General features: G+C 51.6%; 1 protein-coding gene and 1 pseudogene across 1 annotated transcript; both read left to right on the top strand.

The window, feature by feature from the left end:
- Positions 1-125: 125 nt before the first annotated feature.
- On the top strand, positions 126-21,374 carry GPR137C (G protein-coupled receptor 137C). Its single transcript, XM_059474405.1, has 7 exons — positions 126-458; positions 7,352-7,395; positions 8,060-8,288; positions 10,590-10,739; positions 11,257-11,379; positions 11,474-11,589; positions 19,049-21,374. Exons 1-7 carry the CDS (start codon positions 126-128, stop codon positions 19,194-19,196), a joined length of 1,143 nt encoding a protein of 380 aa, XP_059330388.1. The 3' UTR covers positions 19,197-21,374.
- LOC132074823 (splicing factor 3A subunit 3-like) lies at positions 15,308-16,566 on the top strand (annotated as a pseudogene).
- Positions 21,375-22,269: the final 895 nt, after the last annotated feature.

Below are 22,269 nucleotides of genomic sequence, written 5' to 3'. Positions count from 1 at the left end.
CGGGAGGAGGAGGAGGAGAAGAAGAAGAAGAAGGGGGAAAGGGGGGGTTCTCCCCTTTGTTGCATGGGGGTGTCCAGCCGGGGCTGAGGGAAGGCAGGGAGGGGGTCGGTGCCTCCCGCTGCCCCATGGCCCTCGCTGAGGGGGCAGCCGTGCCCTACGCCGTGGAGCTGGGGCTCACCGTGCTCCACACGGCGCTCTACGCCGCGCTCTTCCTCTTCGCCTACCTGCAGCTCTGGCTGCTGCTCTACTACCGCGAGCGGCGGCTGAGTTACCACACGCTCTGCCTCTTCCTCTGCCTGCTCTGGGCAGCCCTCAGGACCACCCTGTTCTCCTTCTACCTGCAGAATTCCCTGCAGGCCCTCCGCCTCCAGCAACCCTTCGCCCACTGGCTCCTGTACTGCCTGCCCGGCTGCCTCCTCTTCTCCAGCCTCTGCCTCCTCAACCTCTATTTCGCCGAGGTAAGTTTTGCCTTTTGGGCAAAACCCCTCTAAAATTCGCTTTCCAAAACCTCCACCCTGCGGGACAGCGGGGTTGGAAGCTCCTCTGCAAAGTTGGAGCGCCCTGGAGCCGAGGCTGTGGGGTGGGATGGGGATGTGAGCGCCCAGGTGAGGTCGGGGGGCGATCCTGAGGGGCCGATCCTTGGGGACAGCCTGAGGGGGTGCGGGGCTGTGCCCGGAATCCCGGCTGGGAGCGGGGCACAGGGGTTGTGCCCTGAATCCAGACTTTGGGACACCCTGGGGCATGCAGGGGTTGTGCCCTGAATCCAGGCTGGGAGGATGAAGCACAAGGATTGTGCCCTGAATGCAGGCTTGGGGAGAAGCACAGGGATTGTGCCCTGGATCCAAGCTGGGGGGGCGGGGTGGGATTTGGGGGGGATGGTGTGAGCTAAAAGTGTGCCCAGAATCCCAGCATCAGGGCTTTGGGGTGCAGGGCTGTACCCTGCCTGCACACCCCGCCTGGGGGGGACAGCACATGCCCTGAATTTGGGATTTGGGGGTGCGGGGACGTGCCCTGCTCCCAGGTGGGCTTCTCCTCTTTGCCACCCAGACCCACCGCGGGGTGTTTGTGCGTGTGTGTATGTGGGGGGGCATCACTTGAGGGACTGTTTTGCATCTTTTTGGTTATTTTTTAATTGATTCCCGTTCTGCAAAGGGGACCAGAAAGTGGCAGCAGCAGGGGCTGCTCTGGCCTGGAGTGATGCCAACCATTACGTCACCAGCCAGAGCCTCTTCTGCTATTGTTGCTGCGCTCCCTCCTTCCCTCCATCGCTCCGCTGCGAGCCCGGCTTGTTGTTCGGCAGCTTGTCAGACAAAAAAAACCCGAGATCCCTCACACAACAGCCCGGGGCAGCCCAGGGAGGCCCCTTCCCAGCGCCGGCATCGCTGCTGGGACAGTGCGGAGCCGCTTGTTATTGTCACCGAGCCGTGTCCCTGCTTTTCTGGGCTTCCCATCACTCGTGTGGTGATTTTTAGCCTCCTTTCCTTAGTCCTTCCACTTGCCTTTATCTCCTAAAGCCCTGGCTCTCCCCTCCCCATCCTCCTCCTGAATATTTTGTTTCTGCTCCAGTTTCTCTCGAGCAGCCTTTTGCTTCGCCTGCCTCCCGGTTCGCTGCCTATTTATGAAACAAGTCACCACTTTTCCCTTCCAGCTTTGTTGTTGTTGTTGGGATTCTTTGCTCTGCAGCTCTCAGCTGTTCCCCAGCCTTGCAAAAGAATGGCTAGCACACAGAAATCTCTCCAGTGTGTCACCCACGGGAGTTATGATTTCATTTTCCCCAGGACACCGACATTCACATGACACTTGGAGCTCTGGGGTTGTTCTGCTGTTCTGGTTCTTTTCCCCCCTCAATAAACACCTGGAGGCTTTGGGGGTGAGCTGCCTGTTGCAAAAGGTGCTGTTCTGTTGATGGAGTGGCAGTGGAATAACAAATGGTGCATAGAGTGCACAAATCCATCTTGTCTGCCTAAGGGAGCCTGACCTCCCAGTTGCTCCAGCCAGGAGGGGTTGGTGTCCCTTGAAAGGCAGGGATTGTGTGCTCTGCTCCACAGAGTGGCTGGATTTCTGGTTTTCTCTAGGTCACTGGATTTGACAGCAGATTTGCCTCTCTGCAGGCTTGTTTAAAGGTCCTCTTCAAGTAAATCCAAATAGATTGCCAGGCTTCTCCTCCTCCCACGATATCTGTTTTGCACTGAACTCTGCGTGTATCCCACTTCTTTCTCCTTGAAGACCTGGAGCCAAGGGAAATCCTGTCTGAGGAAATAAGAGCTCTGAATCTGGAGTGGGGAAGGATAAAGTGACTTACAAAAATGGGTCTGCTTGCTCAGCTCCAGGGAGGGCCTGACACCTCCCTGGAACAACCAGGAGGGGTGTCCATCACTCTGTGGGGTTTTTGGGAGATCTCAGTGGTGAAGCTCCAGAGATTTGGAGGAAAGAGATGGAAATCCTGGAGCTTTTGTGGCTCCCGTGATCTGGAGGTGACTGGTGTGTTTACTGGGTGACTCCAGCAGGATGTGCCCATCCTTTCCCAGTTTTTAAGGCCCACTTGGCAGCAGCCTGGGGAAGGACTCTGAGCTTCTGCTGCCCTGGGGGTGGCACCCTGAGCTGAGATGGCCTCAGATAAAAGCAGGAGCTGCTGCTGTGCTGAGGGCCTGGCTCATTGTCCCTGTGCACAGAGCCTCCTTTGTGGAGAGGATGGAGAAATGGCATCTGGGCAAGAAAATGGCCTGTGCTGATATTTGAGCTGTTCTTGCTTGATTTGCAGAGCCCCTCAGGCAGCACAGAGGCTGAGGATGGAAAGGTGCTGGGGAAGGAGCTCCAGGAAACAGATACCTGTGGGGAACTGGCATTACTGAACACTCCAGGCTGTTCCAGGGCTGAAATTCAAATTTGCTGAACTGCCTGGTGTTCCTCCTTTCTGTGGGGACAGCTTGTCCTCTTCCTATGCCATGAGATTCCTGAGGGGATGCAGAGACCTGACAGAATCAGTGTGGAATGTGTATTTATTTTTCATAGAGTCCCAGAATGGTTTGGGTTGGAAGGGACCTTAAAGCCCATCCAGGGACACCTTCCACCATCCCAGGGTGCTCCAAGCCCTGTCCAGCCTGGCCTTGGGTACCAGGGATCCAGGGGCAGCCACAGCCTCTCTGGGCACCCTGTGCCAGCCCCTCCTCACTTTCCCAGCCAGGAATTCCTTCCCAATCTCCCATGCATCCCTGTCCTCTGGCAGTGGGAGCCATTCCCTGTGTCCTTTCATTCCATGCTCTTGTCCTCCCCAGCTCTCTTGGGATGCTTTTTCCACCTGGAACATCCCTTTAGCTTGGGAGCATCTCTTCCTTTCTACTTCAGCTTGTACCAGAAGGAATCCTTTCCTGGCAACCTGGAGTTCAGAGTCCATCAGGTCAGAATTGCTCAGATCCACTCCCAATCTTCCTCAAGAGCTCTGATGTCCAACCTGAGATGCTCCTTTGCCTTTGGAGTAGCTCCTGTGCTGCTTGAGCAATGCCACCTTTCCCAAGTGGCTGCAACTTCTGCTTTTCCCCAGCTCTTTGTCAGGACCAGGGAAATGGAAGTACATGGAAGGAGCTCAGGGGATTTAGCCTGGAGCAAAGGAGGCTCAGGAGGGACCTTGTGGCTCTGCAGAGCTCCCTGACAGGAGGGGACAGCCAGGGAGGCTTGAGCTCTTCCCAAGGGACACAAGGAAATGGCCTCAAGCTGTGCCAGGGGAGGTTTAAATGGGGTATTTGGGAAAATTCCTCCATGGAAAGGAGCTGCCAGGGAGGTTTGGAGTCCCCATCCCTGAAGGTGTCAAAGGAACCTCTGGGGGTGGCACTCAGTGCTCTGGGCTTGTGACAAGGTGGGAATCAGGCACAGCTTGGACCTGATGGCCTTGGAGGTGTTCTCCAACCTAAATGATTCTGTGAAATGCAGCCACAACAGCCTTGATGTTAAAGACCTCCTTGAGCCCTTGGCAGCCCTGGCTGTCCTGGGAACCAGCAGGGATGGGTGAGGAGTGCTGGCCTGGTGGGGCTCGTGGTGTGGGTGGGTTTCTCTGAGTGCTCCATGTGAGAAGATGCCATCAGCCCCTTTCACCCCTTCCTGCTCTAATTGCACTGCAGAGAGCATCCAGCCTGGGAGGTGTTTGTCTGTACTGTCCTGGATCTTCTCAGATGGAAAACTGGGAAAATTTCATCCTTTATTTCTCTCTTTCACCTTCCCTGTGCAGCAGACACCCTGTGCTCAGAGGGACAGCTGGGCAGGGATCTCTGAAACTCCAAACTGCTCCATCCCATAGCTGGTGCTTCCCATGTTTCCCAGAGGAACAGGTGGCCCTGCTGGGCACCAGCTATTCTGGGAAAGGAGGGAACATGCAGAGTTCCAGCCTGCGTTCAGGATGGCATGGAGTCATCTGGATATTAATGTGAGGATGGTGAGAGATCCTCGTGGACACTTCCAGCTTTTCCTCTGTGGGCTGAAGCTGGGGTTTGCACACTTGGTACAAGGTGTGATCCCAAAACAGTCTGTGCTGTGCTCCCATCATTGTGTGGTGAGCAGAGGGATCTGTCTGGGATGCTCCAGCAGCTGAGCTGTGTTGGGGCAGGACATGTTTGCAGAGCCCAAATTTGTGTTTCTGAAGCAAAAAAAAAAAAAAAGGATTTGATTCCAGTGGACAACAACAAGTTCCTGGATCTTTCAGATCTGCTGGAAAGTAGCTTGGTTTTGGTCCAGCCAGAGTGCCTCACTGTAAGGTTTAAGATCCTGGCACTGGGACATTTTCTTCCCTTAGCAGCTGTGACACCTCCAGTGCACCTTCTGAGGGTGAGTGTGTCTCTGAACACACCCTGGGGGCTCTCTGGGCTGTGATGTGAGCAAGGAAATCACTTTTATGGGATAAACCCACCCAAAAGCCTCCAGCATCACAGAGGGCTTTGGGGTCCGTAGCTCATTGCAGCCTCACCCTCTGGCTGATGTGGAGTGCTCAAGGGATCCATGGCTCTGGAAAGGCACCTGAGTGTTCCAAACTGCTGTGAAGGATTTCTTCAGAGTAAATCTTCCCAGTCCTGCTGCTCTGTGCTGCTGAGACCTCTGTTCCCTCTTTTCATGCTGGATTTCTGGAGCTGGGCTCAGCTCAGATTTGAAGGAACCGTTCAGTTTGCAGGGATTGCTGAAGCACAGGGGTTTGTTTTTCCTGTGTTTCTGAAGAACAGGATTGCTCCTGAGCTCTCTGTGCTGGGTTTTTCACAGCAGAACCCTCTGCCTGAGCTGTCCTTGGGCTCTGGGAGCAGCAGAGCCCCGTGCAGGAGGCTCAGAGCTCATCTCAAGGATAAGAACCCAGAGTCACCCTGAGCACTCTGCTGGTGGCACCTCCTGACCCAGTCCCTGGGAAGGAAAAGCAACCTTCAGATAACTTATCAGCCTGAATAACCAAAACCAGCAGAGCAGAGGTGGCTGTTCCCTTCCTGAAGTTATTCCTACAACTATCCAGGGGCTAATAAAAGTGTGAGGCTGGAGCTGTGGTCTCCCTCTGCTTTCCATGGCAGCAGGCCAAGCATGAGGCTCAAATTGCTGTTGCACTCTTAACCCTGACTCAGCTTTGTGTGCCTTCATCCCTGGGGCTGGAGGGGAAGGTTTGGCAAGAGTGTCCTGCCCAAAACAGCATCTTCTGTGAGCCAGGGGCACTTCCCTGCTCAGCTGAGGGGCTGGCAACACAACATTCCCAGCTGGGATACAAACCAGGGGCTCTGCAGGGCTCTTAGAGGTTACAGCAGGAGTGCAGATTGCTCAGTGATTTCCATGCTGCTGCAATGGGTGCTCAACCAGCAGGAGTGCAGATTGCTCAGTGATTTCCAGGCTGCTGGGATGGGTGTTCAACCAGGAGTTCCCCAGCTGGATGTCACCAATGCCTGTTTTGACAGGACAAGAGGAAACAGCCTCAAGTTGTGCCAGGGGATATTTAGATCCTAACTGGATGTTAGGAAAAAATTCTTCACTGAAAGGGTGGTGAGGTGTTGGAACAGGCTGGTCAGGGCTGTGGTGGAGTCCCCAGCCCTGGAAGTGTTCAAAAAACTCAGAGTGGATGTGGCACTTGAGGGCATGGTTTAGTGGTGAATGTGGTGCTGCTGGATTAATGGTTGGGCTTGGTGACCTTGGAGGGCTTTTCCAGCCTCAGTGATTCCAAAGTGCCTGAATGTCACCCTCAGCAAACAAGGGAGGATTCAGGGATATTTCTGGTTTTGAGTATCCATGTGGCCCAAATGATGAGTTTTAGGGCTCAGAGTGGACTGTGCCACACTCCTGCACTTCTGTGTGCCAGGACAAGGGGACAGAGAACATTCCTGGGGCTGGATACCTCCCTCTGCTGATGAACCACGTCTCATTCCTCACTCAGTTCAGCTCATCCTCTCTCAGCAAGAGGAGCCAGGCACTGGACGTGGCTCTTGGAAGGGAATCACTGAAGCTGCCCAATGTCCTTTGAAATGCTTGGAAGCACTGCAGTGGCTCAGACAGCCCTCAGATCCTGGAATGGCTCTGGGAATCCCCTTGGCAGCAGCCTGATTCCTGAAGCTCGTGTGCCATTTCTGCCTCAGTGCTGACTTGGAAGCAGGAGCCAAGGAATCCCACCAGGATAAAAGCTGCCTGAGGATGCCAGGGAGGAGATGGATGATCCTTCACTGCTGACAGGGAAGGCTCCTTGTGGGAGAAGGGAAACTGAACCTCCACAGCTGAGCAGTGATCCCACAAGTGCAGGTGGGACCGCTCTGGATGTGTCTGTGCCTCTTCCCAAGTTCCTTCAAAGTCTCCAGTCAGAGCTTTGCCTGTGGTTGAATGGCACCCCAGCTCTGGGATCCTTCCTGGTGGGAGCTGGAGCTGGACACAACCCTAATCCAGTTCTGAGCAGTGTGAGCACAGGCTCCCTGTGCCTTTGCAGCAGGAATTCACATCTGAGCTGTGACTTGGTAGTATCTGCACCTTCCTAAACTGTCCCTGCTCCTCTCACATGGAAATCCAGCATGGTTGAGGTCCTAAAATAGCCCAAAACATTGGGAAAAGGAGGTGTATTTTTGAAGGACTTTGAAGTGCTAAACTCCTTTCTTTTCTCGAAGTCTTCAAGGTGTGGTGTTAAAGTGCTTGTCACATATGGGGTGTTAAATATGTTTATGGTTGTTGGGAACCTGTATTTGGGCTGGGCTTGTACAAGAAGAAAGTGCCATTGTTTTGGGTCCAGAGCAGGAGTTGGTGCTGATAAATAATCCAGATTCCTTGGAGATGTCCAGCTGGGTTCTGATTTCCCTGGTTATCTCTTGACAAAGTTGAAAGGAAACCTAAATTAATCCTGTGCAAATCTTTCCTCCAGGTCATCTTCAAAGTGAAATGTGCAGCTGAATTCAACAAGTACAAGTAAGTGCTGCTGTCCTGACCTTGCCTGCAAAGCTGATCCCATGGGAACTGGCTGGGAACAGGGGGGGACAGGCCCCAAAAGCTGAACAGAGTTCTAATTCCATACCTGTGCTCTGAGAAAGGAGCAGAATTTCACCCTGGAGCAGGACTGGGAGCTTCAAGGGTGCCAGAGGAGCTCAAGCATCCAGTTTCCCCGGGTGGACTCCTAGGGTCACTCTGAGCTGTCCCAGCCCAGCAAAGATCAGCAGAACAAGGCTTGAGCAGTGGGGGAGCCCCAGGTTTGTGCAGCCCAGGGAACCCCAGGGTGGAAATGCAAGCTCCAGGGGCTCTCAAGAAAGGAGTTGCAGTGGTGGTGATGACTCATGGCTTATTGACTGGAGTTAATGCAGAGCTGGAGCAACACTTCAAATCTGCAAGATAAGAACCTGACTGTCAGAAGATGAGTCTTGTAACTCATGACTGCTTACGCTGCTCATGTGTTCTGAGAGCAGCTCCAACAAATCCTCTGCAGCCTTGGGCTGCCAATACAACCCCAGAAATTTGCTGGAATGCCTGAGCTGCCCAGCAGGCTGAGCCCTGGGAGGCTCTGCTGACACAGGAGGGAGGTGCACAATGAACCTGGCCTTGTCTCACTGACCATTTTTCCCCCTCACCATGTCTCCAGGGTCCTGCTGTACCTGGGCTCCATCCTCACCAGCCTCCTGTTCCTGGTTGTGAATTTAACCTGTGCAATGCTGATCCATGGAGAGGTCCCAGAGAAGCAGCTCAGGTGGACAGTCCTGGCCCGGGCTCTGGTCAATGACAGCCTCTTCATCCTCTGTGCCATCTCCCTGGCCTGCTGCATGTGCAAACTGGGAAAGATGTCTTCAGCCAATGTCTACCTCGAGTCCAAGGTGGGTAAATGCCTTGGGAATTCCCAGCTGGAGCTGGGTGTGCTCACTCAGGGCAGTGCTGGCCTGGTGGCACCTGAGCTGCTCTGGCTCAAATTCTCCTTCCAGTGTGGAGGTGGCAATTCCTGGATTCCTCCCTTTCACAAAGTGCATGCTCCTGCTGTGGGAGTGATGTTTCCTGCATCTTTTAGGGAAATACTTTGTCTGCAGCTTTGGCATAACAGATTTATGAGCTGCTTCTGCTTTTCAGGCACAGAAAATCCCAGGTTTGCCTTGAGGAGAGGGTTCTCTCAGAGCAGCAGATGCAGTTTGTGCTGTAAATTTACCTGTAGCAGATGTGTCATGATTCCTGCAATGGGGATCCCCAGAAATCCAACTTTAGGTGGGCTCTCCTTGGGTAGGATGAGATGTCCAGGGTGAGATGAGCATTTTGGAATGGGAGGAGAAGTTGCTGTAGGTCCTGTCCCAAAGCAGGACAGGTGAGGGTCTGAACACACGTAGCTCTTTTCCAGCAGCTAGGAAAGTGGAAAAGTCACCAGGATTGTGGCAGGAGGCTGCAGTCAGTGTCCACCTGAGTGCCTGGAAACATCCAGAGGAAAAACCAGAGCACCTGAGCACAGCCAGCTGTTACTGAGGCTTTCTCTAGGAGATGTGTGGCTCCTTAAGCAGCAGAGGGCATCGGTGGCCTCCGGGAATGCAGAGGGTGTGGGCTGGGTCTGGTGTCCTGCCTGGCTCTGTGACAGCTGTCCAGAGGCTGCAGGTGGCACCCAGCTCTGCAGTGAGGCAGGGACAGAGGAGCTGCTCACACCCCTGCTGGCCTGGGCCTGCTGTCCAGCTCTGCCTGGCTCTGACACTCATTAACTCACCCAGTTCCCCCAGTGCAGGAACTTCCTCTCCTCACATGCCTGAGGCTGCCCCTGGGCTGTGTACAATGTGCTCCAGGGAAGCCTCTGCTCTGCACTTGGATACTCACCCTGCTGAAGGTCTCTGCCTCCCTCCCCTGCCTTGGGGGCATCCTCTGATGTTGTGTTTGGGAAATTGCTGCAGAAACAGGCTGGGGATGAGCAGAAATGTCACACAGATGCCCCAGAAGGTTGTCCTGCCCCTGAACTCAAAGGCACACAGCAAGGCTGGAGGTGGGAAGGTTGGAGCTGTGGGAAGGAGGTTGGACTGCAGCCAGCTCCTGTCCTGGGGTCTTTGTGAGCTGCAGATTTGCTTCAGCAGCCTTTGTGCCTCATTGTGCTGCCCTGAGCACCCAGGCTCAGCTTCCAGTGGCAGCAGGATGTGTGCTTGGCTTCAGGGCTGTCACTTGTCTGTTGACACCTCTTTCTTGCTGACTCTGAGCTCCAGATCTAGGAAAATAGAGCTGGGATGTGCAGCAGAGCACTGGGATGAGCTTCCCCAGCAGATTCTCTGCTTAAACACAAAGGCAGCTCAGGTGCTGAAGGGTGTTCGCCCCTCACTGTGACTTGCTGCCTCCCAGCAGCCATTAAAGGGATTCATGGATGGATTTAACAAAACCTGGTTTGTCTCAGCACTCCTGAATGGTTTGAGCTGGAAGAGATCTTAAATCCCATCCAGTTCCACCCCCCTGCCATGGGTTACCTTTAACTATCCCAGGCTGCTCCAAGCCCATCCAGCCTGGCCTTGGACACTGTCAGGGACACTGTGCCAGGGCCTCACTACCTCACAGCCAAGAATTTACTCCCAATATCCCATCTAACCCTGCCCTCTGTCTGTTTGAAGCCATTCCCTGCATCCTGTCCCCTCCAGGCCATTGTGAATGGTCTCTCTCCATCTTTCCTGTGGGCTCCCTTCAGGTACCGGGGTTCAAGCTCTGGATGTTTCTGCCCACCCCAAATACTTGAGCTCCTTTCTTAGAGCACTGTTGGGGTGCTGGGTGGCTGCAGGTGAAAGGGCTGGGTGAACACCTCTGCAGGGTCTGGGCTGTGAAGCAGAAGTTGATTTTCCTGCTGGTTGGTTGTTGGCCTTGTGGAGATTCCCAGAGGAAGGCAGGGGGTGGAAAGCCTCTCCGGGGACCCCCAGTTTGGAGCTGACTGACAGAGTCCTGCCAGGGACACTCCAGGGCCTCAGATCCTTCCCTGCTCCCAGGCAGCTCTGGCTGTGTGGCTGCTGCAATGAACTCATCACATGAGAAAGCTCTTAGCCAGCTCTGAATATTTTAGCAACAACATACAAATGTTCTGGGTCATTCTTGCCTGCACAGCTGCTCATGCATTTAAGGGAACGGGGAAGAACATCACAGCTCTGTATTAAAACTCTTTTTATTTCTTCTTGTCCTAGGGAACATCTGTCTGCCAGGCTATTCTGGTGGGATCTGTAGTGGCCCTCCTGTATTCCTCAAGGGCTTGCTATAACCTGGTAGCTGTGGCCATATCTCCAGACAATGTTCCTGGTCCTTTTAACTATGGCTGGGACAACCTTTCAGACAAGGTGAGTGTGTCACCCCCCAAATCCAGAGCCAGTGAAGTGAGATGCAGTCAGTCCTTATCCTGTGAGGGTGAACAGGGAGTTTTGGGGGGTGTCTGAGTAGCTGAACCCCCAAATGAGCTGCCTTTCTGCTCTGCTTGCTCTCTGCACCCAGCAAATCTGAGTCCTCCTCTCCCCAGCCACTTCTTCAGGAAGGATTCCCTGCTCTTCCCTTCCAGCCTGCCAACTCTTCTTGTGAGGGAGAGGAGGGACAGCTCAACTAGAGCAGAACAGCAATGCTTAATTGGGCATGGCTGTGTGTGAGGGAGAGTCACTGGCGTGGGCAGGAGCTCCCAGTGCCCTGGTGGCACCCTCTGAGCAGAACCAGCCCACCCAAACCAGCAGCAGCACCAGGTGAAGGTCACTCTGCTGCTCTGGGGACTCCTGCCTTTGGAAAGGTTGCTCTGGACTCCCAGTTCCAGCTTCTGGGAGCTCTGTGGGTGGCTGGCATGACACAGACCCCTCTGCCTTGTGCCCACAGGTGCACGTGGAGGTGAGCAGTGAGGAGTACGTGGTGTTTGGAGTGGTCCTGTTCCTCTGGGAGCTGGTGCCAACCACTTTCGTGGTGCTGTTCTTCCGCGCCCAGAGACTGAGCCAGAACCTGGTAGGCCTGACCAAGTCTCCCTGTGCTGGGAGGATGCCTGGGATGACTTTTGGGGAATGTTTTGCTTCTGGCCTAACTCCTTTCTCCTTGGCAGACTCCAGCAGGGATGGTCAACAGCCACAGCTACAGCTCCAGGGCCTATTTCTTTGACAATCCCAGGCGCTACGACAGCGACGATGACTTGTCACGGCTCGGGGCCAGGGAAGGAGGGTAAGGAAGGGTTGTGCCTCTGGGGCAGCACCAGAGCTCCTGGCTTCTGCTCCCAGGAAAAGCTTTGGTGGAAGAGGCAGCTTGGGTGGGATATATGGGGCAGGGAGCCTCTGACATAGCTTTTGTTCCCTTGTGCAGCTCACAAGGAGTTGCTTTTATTGGGCAGAAGTGAGCAGCTCAGAGAGGTGGATGGTGCTCACAGGTGGTGATGCAAACAGGAGACCTCATCCAGGAGGGGTGGGATCCATTTCAGAGGGCTCTGGAATGATCTCCAGAGGGGTTTCTCCACTGGGGAGTGAGAGCTGGTGAAGTTCTGGAAGGGAGTGGGGACAAAGCTCTGCAGGAATTGCTGGTGTGGGGACAATGGTCAGGTATCCCCAGCAAAACTCTTACAAGGCATCCTGGCAGCCCTGTCACCTGTCTCCATGGAATGGTTAGGGATAGAAGGGACCTTAAAGCTCCTCTTGTTCCACCCCCTGCCATGGGCAGGGACACCTTCCATTATCCCAGGGTGCTCCAAGCCCTGTCCAGCCTGGCCTGGAACACTTTCCTTCCTTTCCACTTCACTTCCTAGTCCCTCACTGTTGGAGTAAATCAGCTGAGACTCCATTTCCTTCATGCAGAAAGCAAAGTCTTTATTCACAAAGCTCATGTTTGTAGAAAATATCAGCACTGTATTAAACCTAATTGGTCAGCAATGCAGTGAAATTCAGTTCACTGGTCAGTAAGGGCTATTGTATATGTCTATCAAATTTTCTCTCTCTAGATATGTTTACATTTTTCCTTTGTGGATTCTCATGGGGCAAATTTTATTATTCACACAGGTGCATTTGTTTTTCATCCTCAGAATAGAATGTTGTGTTAAAGGAACTTCTGATTCTCAAAATAGCTTCACATGGCAACTTGCAAATTGCTTGTTAGCTGCACCTAGAAGAAATGACAGGCCAGCTTTGGCAATTTGATTTCATAAGGCCTTTCTTTTATAATTCTTCTACCTGTCTCCAACATCTCACCCTTTTCATTAATTTAAAAAAGGTTCTGTTCTGGTTTTAAAACAGCTTGCTCTTGGGAGGGTATTATCTCATTAAGGTTATCACTGGTTATCTGTTAGATATGGGACGAAAGGCTGATTACAATCAACAAAGCTTATCAAATTCTATCAAGTCACTGACACAGCATTTCACAGCATGAGAAAACAAAAGATTAATGTCCAATGTCTCTTAGGGAAATGGAGATAAATGACCATTGTTTTAAAGCCAAATAGTTGAGACTCAGGAGAAGGTCCATTAGCTGGAAGTGTTGATCTTTGACACCACTGAATGTCCTCCTGGATCCTGGAACAGGGAATAGCTGAGGGAGGTTAGCAGGAACACTATACTGTGATGATGACATGAGGCTTTGTTGGCAAATTGCCTCTGTAGTTTGCAGACACAGCTAAGCCTTGGCAGTCCTGCTTCTGTTCCTGCTCTGGCCACGAGGGCTGCAGGGTGATTGGGCTCTTTCTCTTCCACTGGGCCTCATTCTCCCAGAGGTGATCAGTGATTGATTGAACAAACAGGTGACCACTTTGAACCTGCTGCTGGTAAAACACAAGCACACCCTCTCTTGAAGTCAGTGAATCAATTGGGCTTTGCTAATTGAGGCACACTCAATTGGGATTTAGATTTGGTGATCTCCTTTCCAAATTTTTGATGCAAATATTGCATTATTCAAAATTCTTTGTTGTCCAATTTTCCAATGTACATGTTACATTATTTGGATGTTCTTAAGGCACTAAATTCTCTTTCTTTTGGCTTTTTTAAAATGAGATGCATGTCTTTGGTTATGAGCATGAGGAAACATCAAGGCAAAACCATAAATGTAGTGAACAAGAAACTGACAGCAATCAGGAATAAGCCAGGTACAACAATTAATTCAGATAATACACATAATAAATAATACATGTGGAATTAGGTAATTAGGGATCTCTGAAACACTGTACCATCATCCCAGAGTCTGTGAACAGCTGACAAACCTCAATTTAGTGAGGGCTTGGATAATTATTTCCAGATAATAATTCCCAAGCTCACTCTAAAGATAGGTTCAGCTGTCATATCTAAGGGGTCAAATTGTCAAGCCAAAGTGACCTGAATCCAGTTTTGATGCAGAAAACATTTGGTTTATTGACAAATTCTCCTTCCAGGTAGAGCTAAGGCCTGGCCACAGCCCAGGCTCCATCTGGGAGGGAATTCCCTAAACACATTTTAAAGCAGGGCTCTTATGAATAGCAGTTATGAGTAAAGGCCTTGGGGTTGAAGACTAATCAAACCATCCAGTAGTTGGATCCCTCCAAAGTTTCCTTCAGGATAGAGATGCTTCAAACACAGCAAACTTCTGGAGTGCTTCTGTAATAAGTGGCAAAACCACAAGACCAGCAGTTCAGAGGAGGCTTTCAGCAAAGCTCAAGTATCTTTTCTTGGAAGTCTGAAAAATATTTAATTATGAGACAGCATTGGGTGAAACCATATAGCCAGTGAGGGACTAGCCAGAGAGCTAAGCTGGCCTAAGAGAGGCAGAAACAAAAAAGAAGGATCCTGAAACCATGTGAGTCTTTTGGATAATTACACAAAGAGATGTTAAAGCATATAAGAAGCTAGCTGTAAATACAGTAATAACATCTTATGAATTATGTCTATTATAAAATCAGTAAATTCACATTATGTAATCAATATATCAGTGGTAACCCTATCAGCAAGTTGAGGTAACACCTTTCTAAACAGTCATGTACCTGTGACAGCAAAATGAAACAAAGGAAAGCACTAAAACAGCTCACAATCAACAACAGCCATAGTGGAGAATCACAACTGAGTCTTCTGTGTTATCTGTGGAAGATTAAACAGCAGAGATTGTAACGAGCAATAGAATCTTCACAAAATCCAGGATGAACACGCTGTATCTTCTTTATCCACCAACAGCTGTTTGTCAGTGTTCCATCCCAGCTGTTTTAGTCAGAGTCATCTTATCTCTTAAAAGAAAACAGCTTTATATCTTACAGCATAGAAAGGTAATATTCAACTGTCTTAGATTGCAATGCAGGATGTAACCAGGTGTATTCTATCACCATCTGTTAAAACCAGGTGGGGGAGTGTTCTTTATCTCTTCCATGACCCATCCCCTCATGACTCTGGGGGATAGCTTCTCTTCGTGGGCCAGCTGTTAAACCAGGTGGGGCAGTTTTCTTTATCTCTTCCACAATGGATCCTCCCTCCAGGAGAAATTGAGTGTCCCTGCCTGGCTGATAAAATTCCATCATCCCACTGGGAGATGCTCTGCCCAGGGGGAGGAGCCAAGCATTCCTTCTTGGATATAATCTGAGCCTGGGAACAGCACAGCAGCCTTTTCCACTGGATTCCCAGAGGAACACCAGGCACCACTGGACCTTGAGAGGACAACTACAGCCTTCTACAGGATCACCCCTTCAACAGAGCCACGTTTGTCACTCCAGGAGAGCTGCAGCCACCATTTATTCAGACAGCTACCACCACCCTGACCCACGGGGTGTCAGGTTGTATCCTGACTTTTCTGCTTCAGCAGTAACATTTTATTTGTGAGCTAATTATTTCTAAACATTAAGGAACTGCTGCAGATAAAATTCAAGGTTCTAGGACTTGGTTAAGAAATTACTTGCTGCCTATAATCTTGGGAGAAGAGGAGAGCTGCAGGCACACAGGGGAGCGGGATGGAGACGATCCTGGAGCAGCAGCAGCAGCAGTACCACGAGGAGCAGGAGGGCTCATGGACATGATGGTGAGGGAGATGCTCACCAAGAAGTCCAGGCTCCATGACCAGATCAACTCAGACCACCACACCCAGGCCATGCAGGACAGGTACATGGGGGTGAGCAGCAGCCTGTGGGAGCTGTATGACCACAAGGGTCTGCGTGAGGAAGAGCTCAGCGCCATTTCCGGGCCAAATGAGTTTGTGGAGTTTTACAACAGACTGAAGCAAATTGAGGAATTTCACCAGAAGTACCCACATGAGATGTGTGTTCCTATGTCAGTGGAGTTTGAGGAGCTGCTGAAGGCCAGAAACAACCCGAGTGAAGAAGCTCAGAATCTGGTGGAGTTCACAGCTGAGGAAGGGTACGGACAATACTTGGATTTGCATGATTGTTACCTCAAGTACATTAACCTGAAATCATCAGAGAAATTTGATTATATCACTTACTTAGCCACATTTGATCAACTCTTCAGTTTTCCCAAGGAGAGAAAAAATGCTGAATATAAGAGGTATCTTCAGGTGCTCCTTGAGTACCTGCAGGGTTACACAGATCGAGTGAAACCATTACTGGACCAGAATGAACTTTTTGGGAAAATTCAGACAGAGTTTGAGAAGAAGTGGGAGCATGGCACATTCCCAGGCTGGCCTGAGGAGACCAGCAGTGCCCTCACCCTTGCTGGTGCCCACCTGGACCTCTCAGCCTTCTCCTGCTCACCTCACCCATGAGAACGTGCAGCGTAAGCTGGCACGGACAGGGGAGGAGAGAGAGGAGGAGGAAGAGCAGGTCAGTGACAGCGAGAATGAAGATGAAGAAAATTAAATAATATATAACCCTAAAAATCTGCCTCTTGGTTGGGATGGGAAGCCCATCCCATACTGGTTGTATAAACTCCATGGTCTGAACATCAACTACAGCTGTGAGATCTGTGGTAACTGCACCTACCGAGGGCCCAGGGCGTTCCAGAGGCACTTTGCAGAGTGGAGACATGCTCATGGAATGAGGTGCCTGGGCGTTCCCAACACAGCACACTTTGCCAGCATCACACAGATTGAGGATGCAGTCTCACTGTGGGCAAAGCTGAAACAGCAGAAGCCTTCAGAGAGGTGGCAGCCCGACACAGAGGAGGAATATGAGGATTCCAGTGGGAACGTGGTGAACAAAAAGACTTATGAAGACCTGAGGTGCCAAGGGCTGCTGTAGCTGTCCCCAGGTGAAGGATCACAGAGAAAATCTGCAGAGAGAGTGGATCTGACTTCTTCAATTTCTGGATTTTGTATGTGCATGAATATAGATTTCAAGAATACTTTATTGTCACTTTCTAGTAAGCTCCTTAGACATTGTTTTAGATAAAAACCAACAAACAAAAAAAAAAGGAACAGAGGTGCAGCAGGGCAGGGGGAGGTCTGCCACACCATCCCATGTCTACAACAGGTTTCTTAAATGAACATCAATTAAATATAGATCAGCTGATGTCAAATGATGGGCAGGCACTGCCCCAAACAGGGGGAGGAGGGCTGAGCTGTTACATGCCACTGCCAGCTAGGGAAGCAAAAGTTCTGTGGCACCATCCTGTGCTGCTGCACCTCTGTTCTCCCCCTAAAACACTTGTGGTTGAAAAACAGGAGGGGAAAAGGCAAGAAAACAAACCCTAAAAACTGCACACATTTTTCTATATTTGTCTTCTGGTAATTTTCCCCTGGTAAGGAGAAAATTACCAAAAGACAAATGTAGAAAACTCTAGAAAGGCACCAAGTGCCTGCAGTTCTCCCCTTCTGTTTTGGAGTCTGTGAGTTCCACGGGGGACTGCTGACTGAGGGACCCAGCCCAGGGGGAGCCACTGGGTCTGGAAAGAAGCTTTGCCACAAAAATACTGTCTGGTTCCACTGGTCCTGCAGTTTGAGTTCTGCTGGAGGATGAGATCTGCTCAGATGGCTGCCTGTCTGCACCATGTGGGGGTGACTTAATCCTGACAGAGGTAATTTTGCATGAGCACACAACTAAGTTCTGGTTCTGGGCTCCTGGTTCTTCATTTGTTTCTCCACGTGGTTTGACTGTTGCTGCCCCTCCTGCTGTGTCCAGCTCTGGGATAGAAAGGGAATGACTGACACAGGTACCATGTGCTCTTGAGCATCCGCACGCAGGGACACTCACGGGCACTGTCCCAGAACCAGAGTGCAGGTTCAGGATGCACTAAATGCATTTACCTAATCAGGGACAGCTCCATGACCACACAACACAGTAACAAAGCTATCAGCATACACTTATTGTACTTTCTCTCTCCTTATCCCAACATATTTTGCCTCTTCTAACTCACAGTTCGGCTTTCTTTCTGTGCCATGTATGTTTCCACACATGTGGCTTTTCCACATTACTTTTCTATCCTGCAACTTGTTTCCCCACACCTCAGCAGTTGTTCACTCACCATGGTTCTTGAGGCTGTTGTCCCCACGATTTGCTGGGCCCTTCTCTCCTCAGCAGCTCTTGGGCTGCCTCACCTTCCAGGACTCTTTGGGCCATCTATCTCCAGAGGTTTGGAGGCCTCGTTTGTGTTCTGCGACTCGCAGTTTTGTTATCACTCTTCCTCCCAGGAGTTGTGTTCATTTCCATGCATTCCACACCCTCTGCAGCCCCTGTGCCCCAGTTGCACTTCACTGGCTGCCTCTTGTCTTTGTTCCTGTGGCTGACTGTAGCCGTAGCCTTTTGCTACTTTGTAAATTCACTGCTTGAATTTCTTTTCCTGCTGATCCTGCAGGCAGAGGTGCTGCCGGTGGTTCTGTCCCTGTGCTGTGTCTCATGGCACTGCTGTCCTCTCCTGCCTTGGCCATACTCATGGCTGTCTCCATCTTCCTTTCATGACTTTGTATGTTCCATCTCTAAACCCTGTCTCACTGCCTGGTCCTGGGGTCAGCTTGGCTCATTTCACCTTTTTTTGTGACAAGCTGTTCGTCTCGCATCAGTCACATCTTTGGGGTCTCCATATGTTGGAATAAATCAGCCAAGACTCCATTTCTTCATGCAGAAAGCAAATTCTTTATTCACAAAGCTCACATTTTTATGAGCTTTGTGAATAAAGAATTTTATTTATAGGAAATACCAGCACTGCATTAAACCTAATTGGTCAGCAATGCAGTGAAATTCAGTTCACTGGTCAGTAAGGGCTATTGTATATGTCTATCAAGTTTTCTCTCTCTAGATATGTTTACATTTTTCTTTGTGGATTCTCATGGGACAAATCTTACTGTTTGCACAGGTGCATTTGTTTTTTGTCCTCAGAATAGATTTGTGTTAGAGGAACCTCTGATTCTCAAAATAGCTTCACATGGCAACTTGCAAATTGCTTGTTAGCTGCACTTAGAAGAAATGAGAGGCCAGCTTTGGCAATTTGATTTCATAAGGCCTTTCTTTTATAATTCTTCTGCCTACCTGTCTGCCACACCTCACTTGCTGCCCAGGGGTGTAGAGGGCAGTTCAGAGCTTCTGGCTCCTCTTGACCAGCGGGGCCTGGTGCTCTTCTCTCATCAAAGCCAAGTTCCTTGGAGATACTGCACCTTCAAATTCAACCCCCTGACCCCCAGTGCTGGGAGCAGAACTCTGGAGAAGCCAAATTATTCATCCCTAAAAACCCCATGCCTGTTATTTTTTTCTGCCTCTCCTGCAGCTTGGGCACCTCTCAGTGTGTTTTTTCTGTCTCTCCTGCAGCTTGGCCACCCCTCAGTGCTCGGGCTGCTACGGTTCCCTGGCTGGCACCGAGGGCGCCGCGGACAGCGCGCCCTTGCTCTGCGCCGCCGGCGGCTCGGAGAGCAACCAGCACCAGCACAGCTCCCACACAACTGCCCCACACAACTGAGGAGGCTCCCTCTCTTCCCAGAGTGGCACTCGTGTATAGGATTGTAACCTGGTTTTTCCTCTTTTCCTCCTCTCCCCCTGAAGCATTAACTCATGACACAAACATTCCACTACTGCCGCAGCCGTGCGGGACCGAGCCCGGCGCTGCGGGCACTGCAGTCAGAGAACTGTGACTTTAAGGTACCATGTAGCAAAGTGAAGCTGAACTCTCTGGAAGCTTTTTTTTTTTTGTTTTTTTTTTTCTTGGTCTGGTCTTCAAGATGTTGGCAGCTAAATGCACCAGAGCTTCCTCACTAGAAAAGAAACATCAAATGCATATTTGCACTTTTATCTGCACACTTGGAAGGAACGGATCTCGCTCGGGCCGTGCGTGGCCTGAGACTGTTCTAGTTACTGTTTTAATTGCACATCCAGAGCTGGGAGAGGCACTGTCTTCTGCAGACAGGTGTTCCCTGAAGGACTCTGCATCCTGCCTCCCTGGGAGCTCTGTCTGGGCAGGGCCCCCGGTGCTGGGTGCTGGAGTTTTCTGTGCCATATTCCCACCTGGCAGGGCTGGGTGAGCCCTGGGGCTCGGGGGGTCTTGCCCTGCCTGCTGGTCCCACCTGGGCCTGTGGCTCAGAGCTGAGGGAGGTCACTGTTCCTGCTGGCCCGTGGCACGGGGACAGGGCTGCCTTGTCCCTGCAGGGAGAGGCTGGAGCTGGCTCAGCAGGAGTGTGTGTGCAGGAATGTGTGTGAATCCAGGGCTGCTGCACCCCCTGGGTGCTGGGAGCAGCCCTGCTCCCCCTCCTCCTTGCCCACAGTGGGGCTCCCCTCGTCCCCCTCAGTATTAAATTGCATTTAGCAGATAACCAAGAGTTTTAACCTGAAGTGAATGTGAACTGCTGGGTCCCCACTGAGGTGCAGGGGGTGTGTGGCTGCCTGTGGAACGTTGCTGTTGCTGAAGGAAGGGGCAGAAACCACAGGGATGTGATCCTTGTGCTCCTTACTCTGCCCTCCCCATGGACCTGGGGCAGGGTGGGAGTGCTGGGCCAGGCTGGGACAGGTCCCTCTGTCTTTCCTTAACCAAAACAGCCGAGTTTGACCTGGCCTGGGCTCTTTGGAGATGAGGCTTGGTGTTATTCCTGGGGCTGAGCAGAGCAGCTTTGGCTAAAGGCGCTGGTGCAGGGAGGGAGCTGCTCTGACCATGGGGCACATCCACCCTGGGACTGCTTTTAACCTGCCCCGTGCTGCTCCAGCCCTGCTGTGACACTGGGGACAGGGAATGCTGTGCTGGGACAACACCTGGGAGCTGTGAGAGCAACCCCAGCCCTGGGGCATCCTCCCCTCCCCAGCCCGGCCCCCTCAGCCCTGGGGCTGTGCTGAGCTCGGTGTCACTTGTGCGTCCCTGTGTGTGCCCTGTGCTCTCCCTGCCCACCTCCTGCTGGCCCAACAGAGCAGCCACTCCTGGCTCTTTTTGGAGAAGGCAAAGATGGGAGCTCTGAGCACAGCCCTGAGCCAGAGCTCCACAGCTGCTCCCCTGTGTCCTGGCAGGAACAGGCTGCTCCATCCCAATCCCTGCTTGGCTTATGGCAAAGCTGGTCAAGGGCCTGGCACTGCCACCCTTCCTTCTGCTCCCATGAGCCTCCAAAGACAGCAAGTGACACTCGTGGCCCCTGTTCTTGCTTAAATTCCAAAGCACTAGGAGCACTTTAAGTTTTACTTTGGAGGGAAAGGAGTGTAGTGCAAAAAAAAAAAAAAAAAGAAAAAAAAAAAAAAGAAAAATTTAAAAAAACTCTACAAAATCCAAGGGCTACAGGCTCATTGTTCCTCTTGCACTGAAGCACACAGCCACACTATGATCTTCCTGGGGTTTTGGGAGGGCAGGTCAGGGCAGTGAGCCTCGTTGCTGATGGGTTTGGGGGTTTTCTCCTCTGTCTGGACTGACAGCTCCTGCTGGGGCTGCTCCTGTGTTTTACTGAACTCATTTATAGCTCAGAAGTTACAAGGACTTTTTTAATGCATAGTTGCCTTTCATTAAACTTTCTTTTGGGTTTGTTTTTTTTGTGGGGTTGTTTTTTGGGGGTTTTTTTTGGTATGGTTTAACAGTGTTCTGGCTTTGCAGGTGGGCAGCAGCTGCTGCCCCAGGAGCTGTGGCCAATGAATGTACCTATTTGTTCTTCACTAAACTGTAACCAAGCACTACTCTGTTGAAATAAATTAAAATAAAAAAGACTTTTTGTGCTGGGATGGCTCCCAGGGTGACCCAGCCAGCTCCAGGTGTGACCCTGTGCTCCCCTGTGCCCTGCCAGGACCTGGCACATCCGATTGCTGTGGGATGGGCTCTGGGGGTGGCACTGGGGGTTTATTTTATCCTCTGGTGTTTCTCTGGTTGCAGCCCTGAGGGAGCAGCTGGAGCTGTGCCAGGGCAGGTTTGGGTTGCATCTCAGGGAAAGGTTCTGCTCCCAGAGGGTGCTGGCACTGCCCAGGGAATGGGCACAGCCCCAGAGCTGCAGGAGCTGCCAGGGATGCCCAGGGTGGGGTTGTTGTGGGTCGTGGCAGGACCAGGAGCTGCCCTGGTCTCTCTGTGACCCCTGTGGAGCCCTCCCAGCTCAGGGAGGCCCTGCCTGATTCTGTGTCTCCATCCCGTGAGGTGCAATGTGCTCACACCAGTGTCCCAGGAGACATTTCTGGCCAGGGGCTCTGCTTTGTCCTTGCCAGAACTGGCTCCCCCAAACCCAGCAGCACCTCCAGCCCTGGAGATTCCTTCATTCCTTCCCCAGCTTTATCCACACCCACACAGCCCTGAGCCAAAGCTCAGGCTGCCTCTTGTGCTCTCCCCACATTTTGGGGTGGAAAGCACAGGGGTTCCACACAGACCCAGCCTTGGAGGGGCTGTTTTCCAGCAGCATTTCCCACACCCAAACCTGCCCTCAGTCCTTGCTGGATGGTGCAGCCAGGGCTGGAAGGAGCACCAGGAACTCCCTGTTCCCACAAGAAGAGGAATTCTGAAGAAGAGGATTTCACCTTGGGACAGCAGCAGCAGCTCCTGCAATCCCTTGAAGTTGTTTTTGCATGCAGCAGAAGTTGGTGTGGGC

This window comes from Ammospiza nelsoni, chromosome 6 (assembly GCF_027579445.1).
Source record: "Ammospiza nelsoni isolate bAmmNel1 chromosome 6, bAmmNel1.pri, whole genome shotgun sequence".
In the NCBI taxonomy this organism is placed as follows: domain Eukaryota; kingdom Metazoa; phylum Chordata; class Aves; order Passeriformes; family Passerellidae; genus Ammospiza; species Ammospiza nelsoni.
This window is presented reverse-complemented; position numbering and strand designations above follow the sequence as displayed.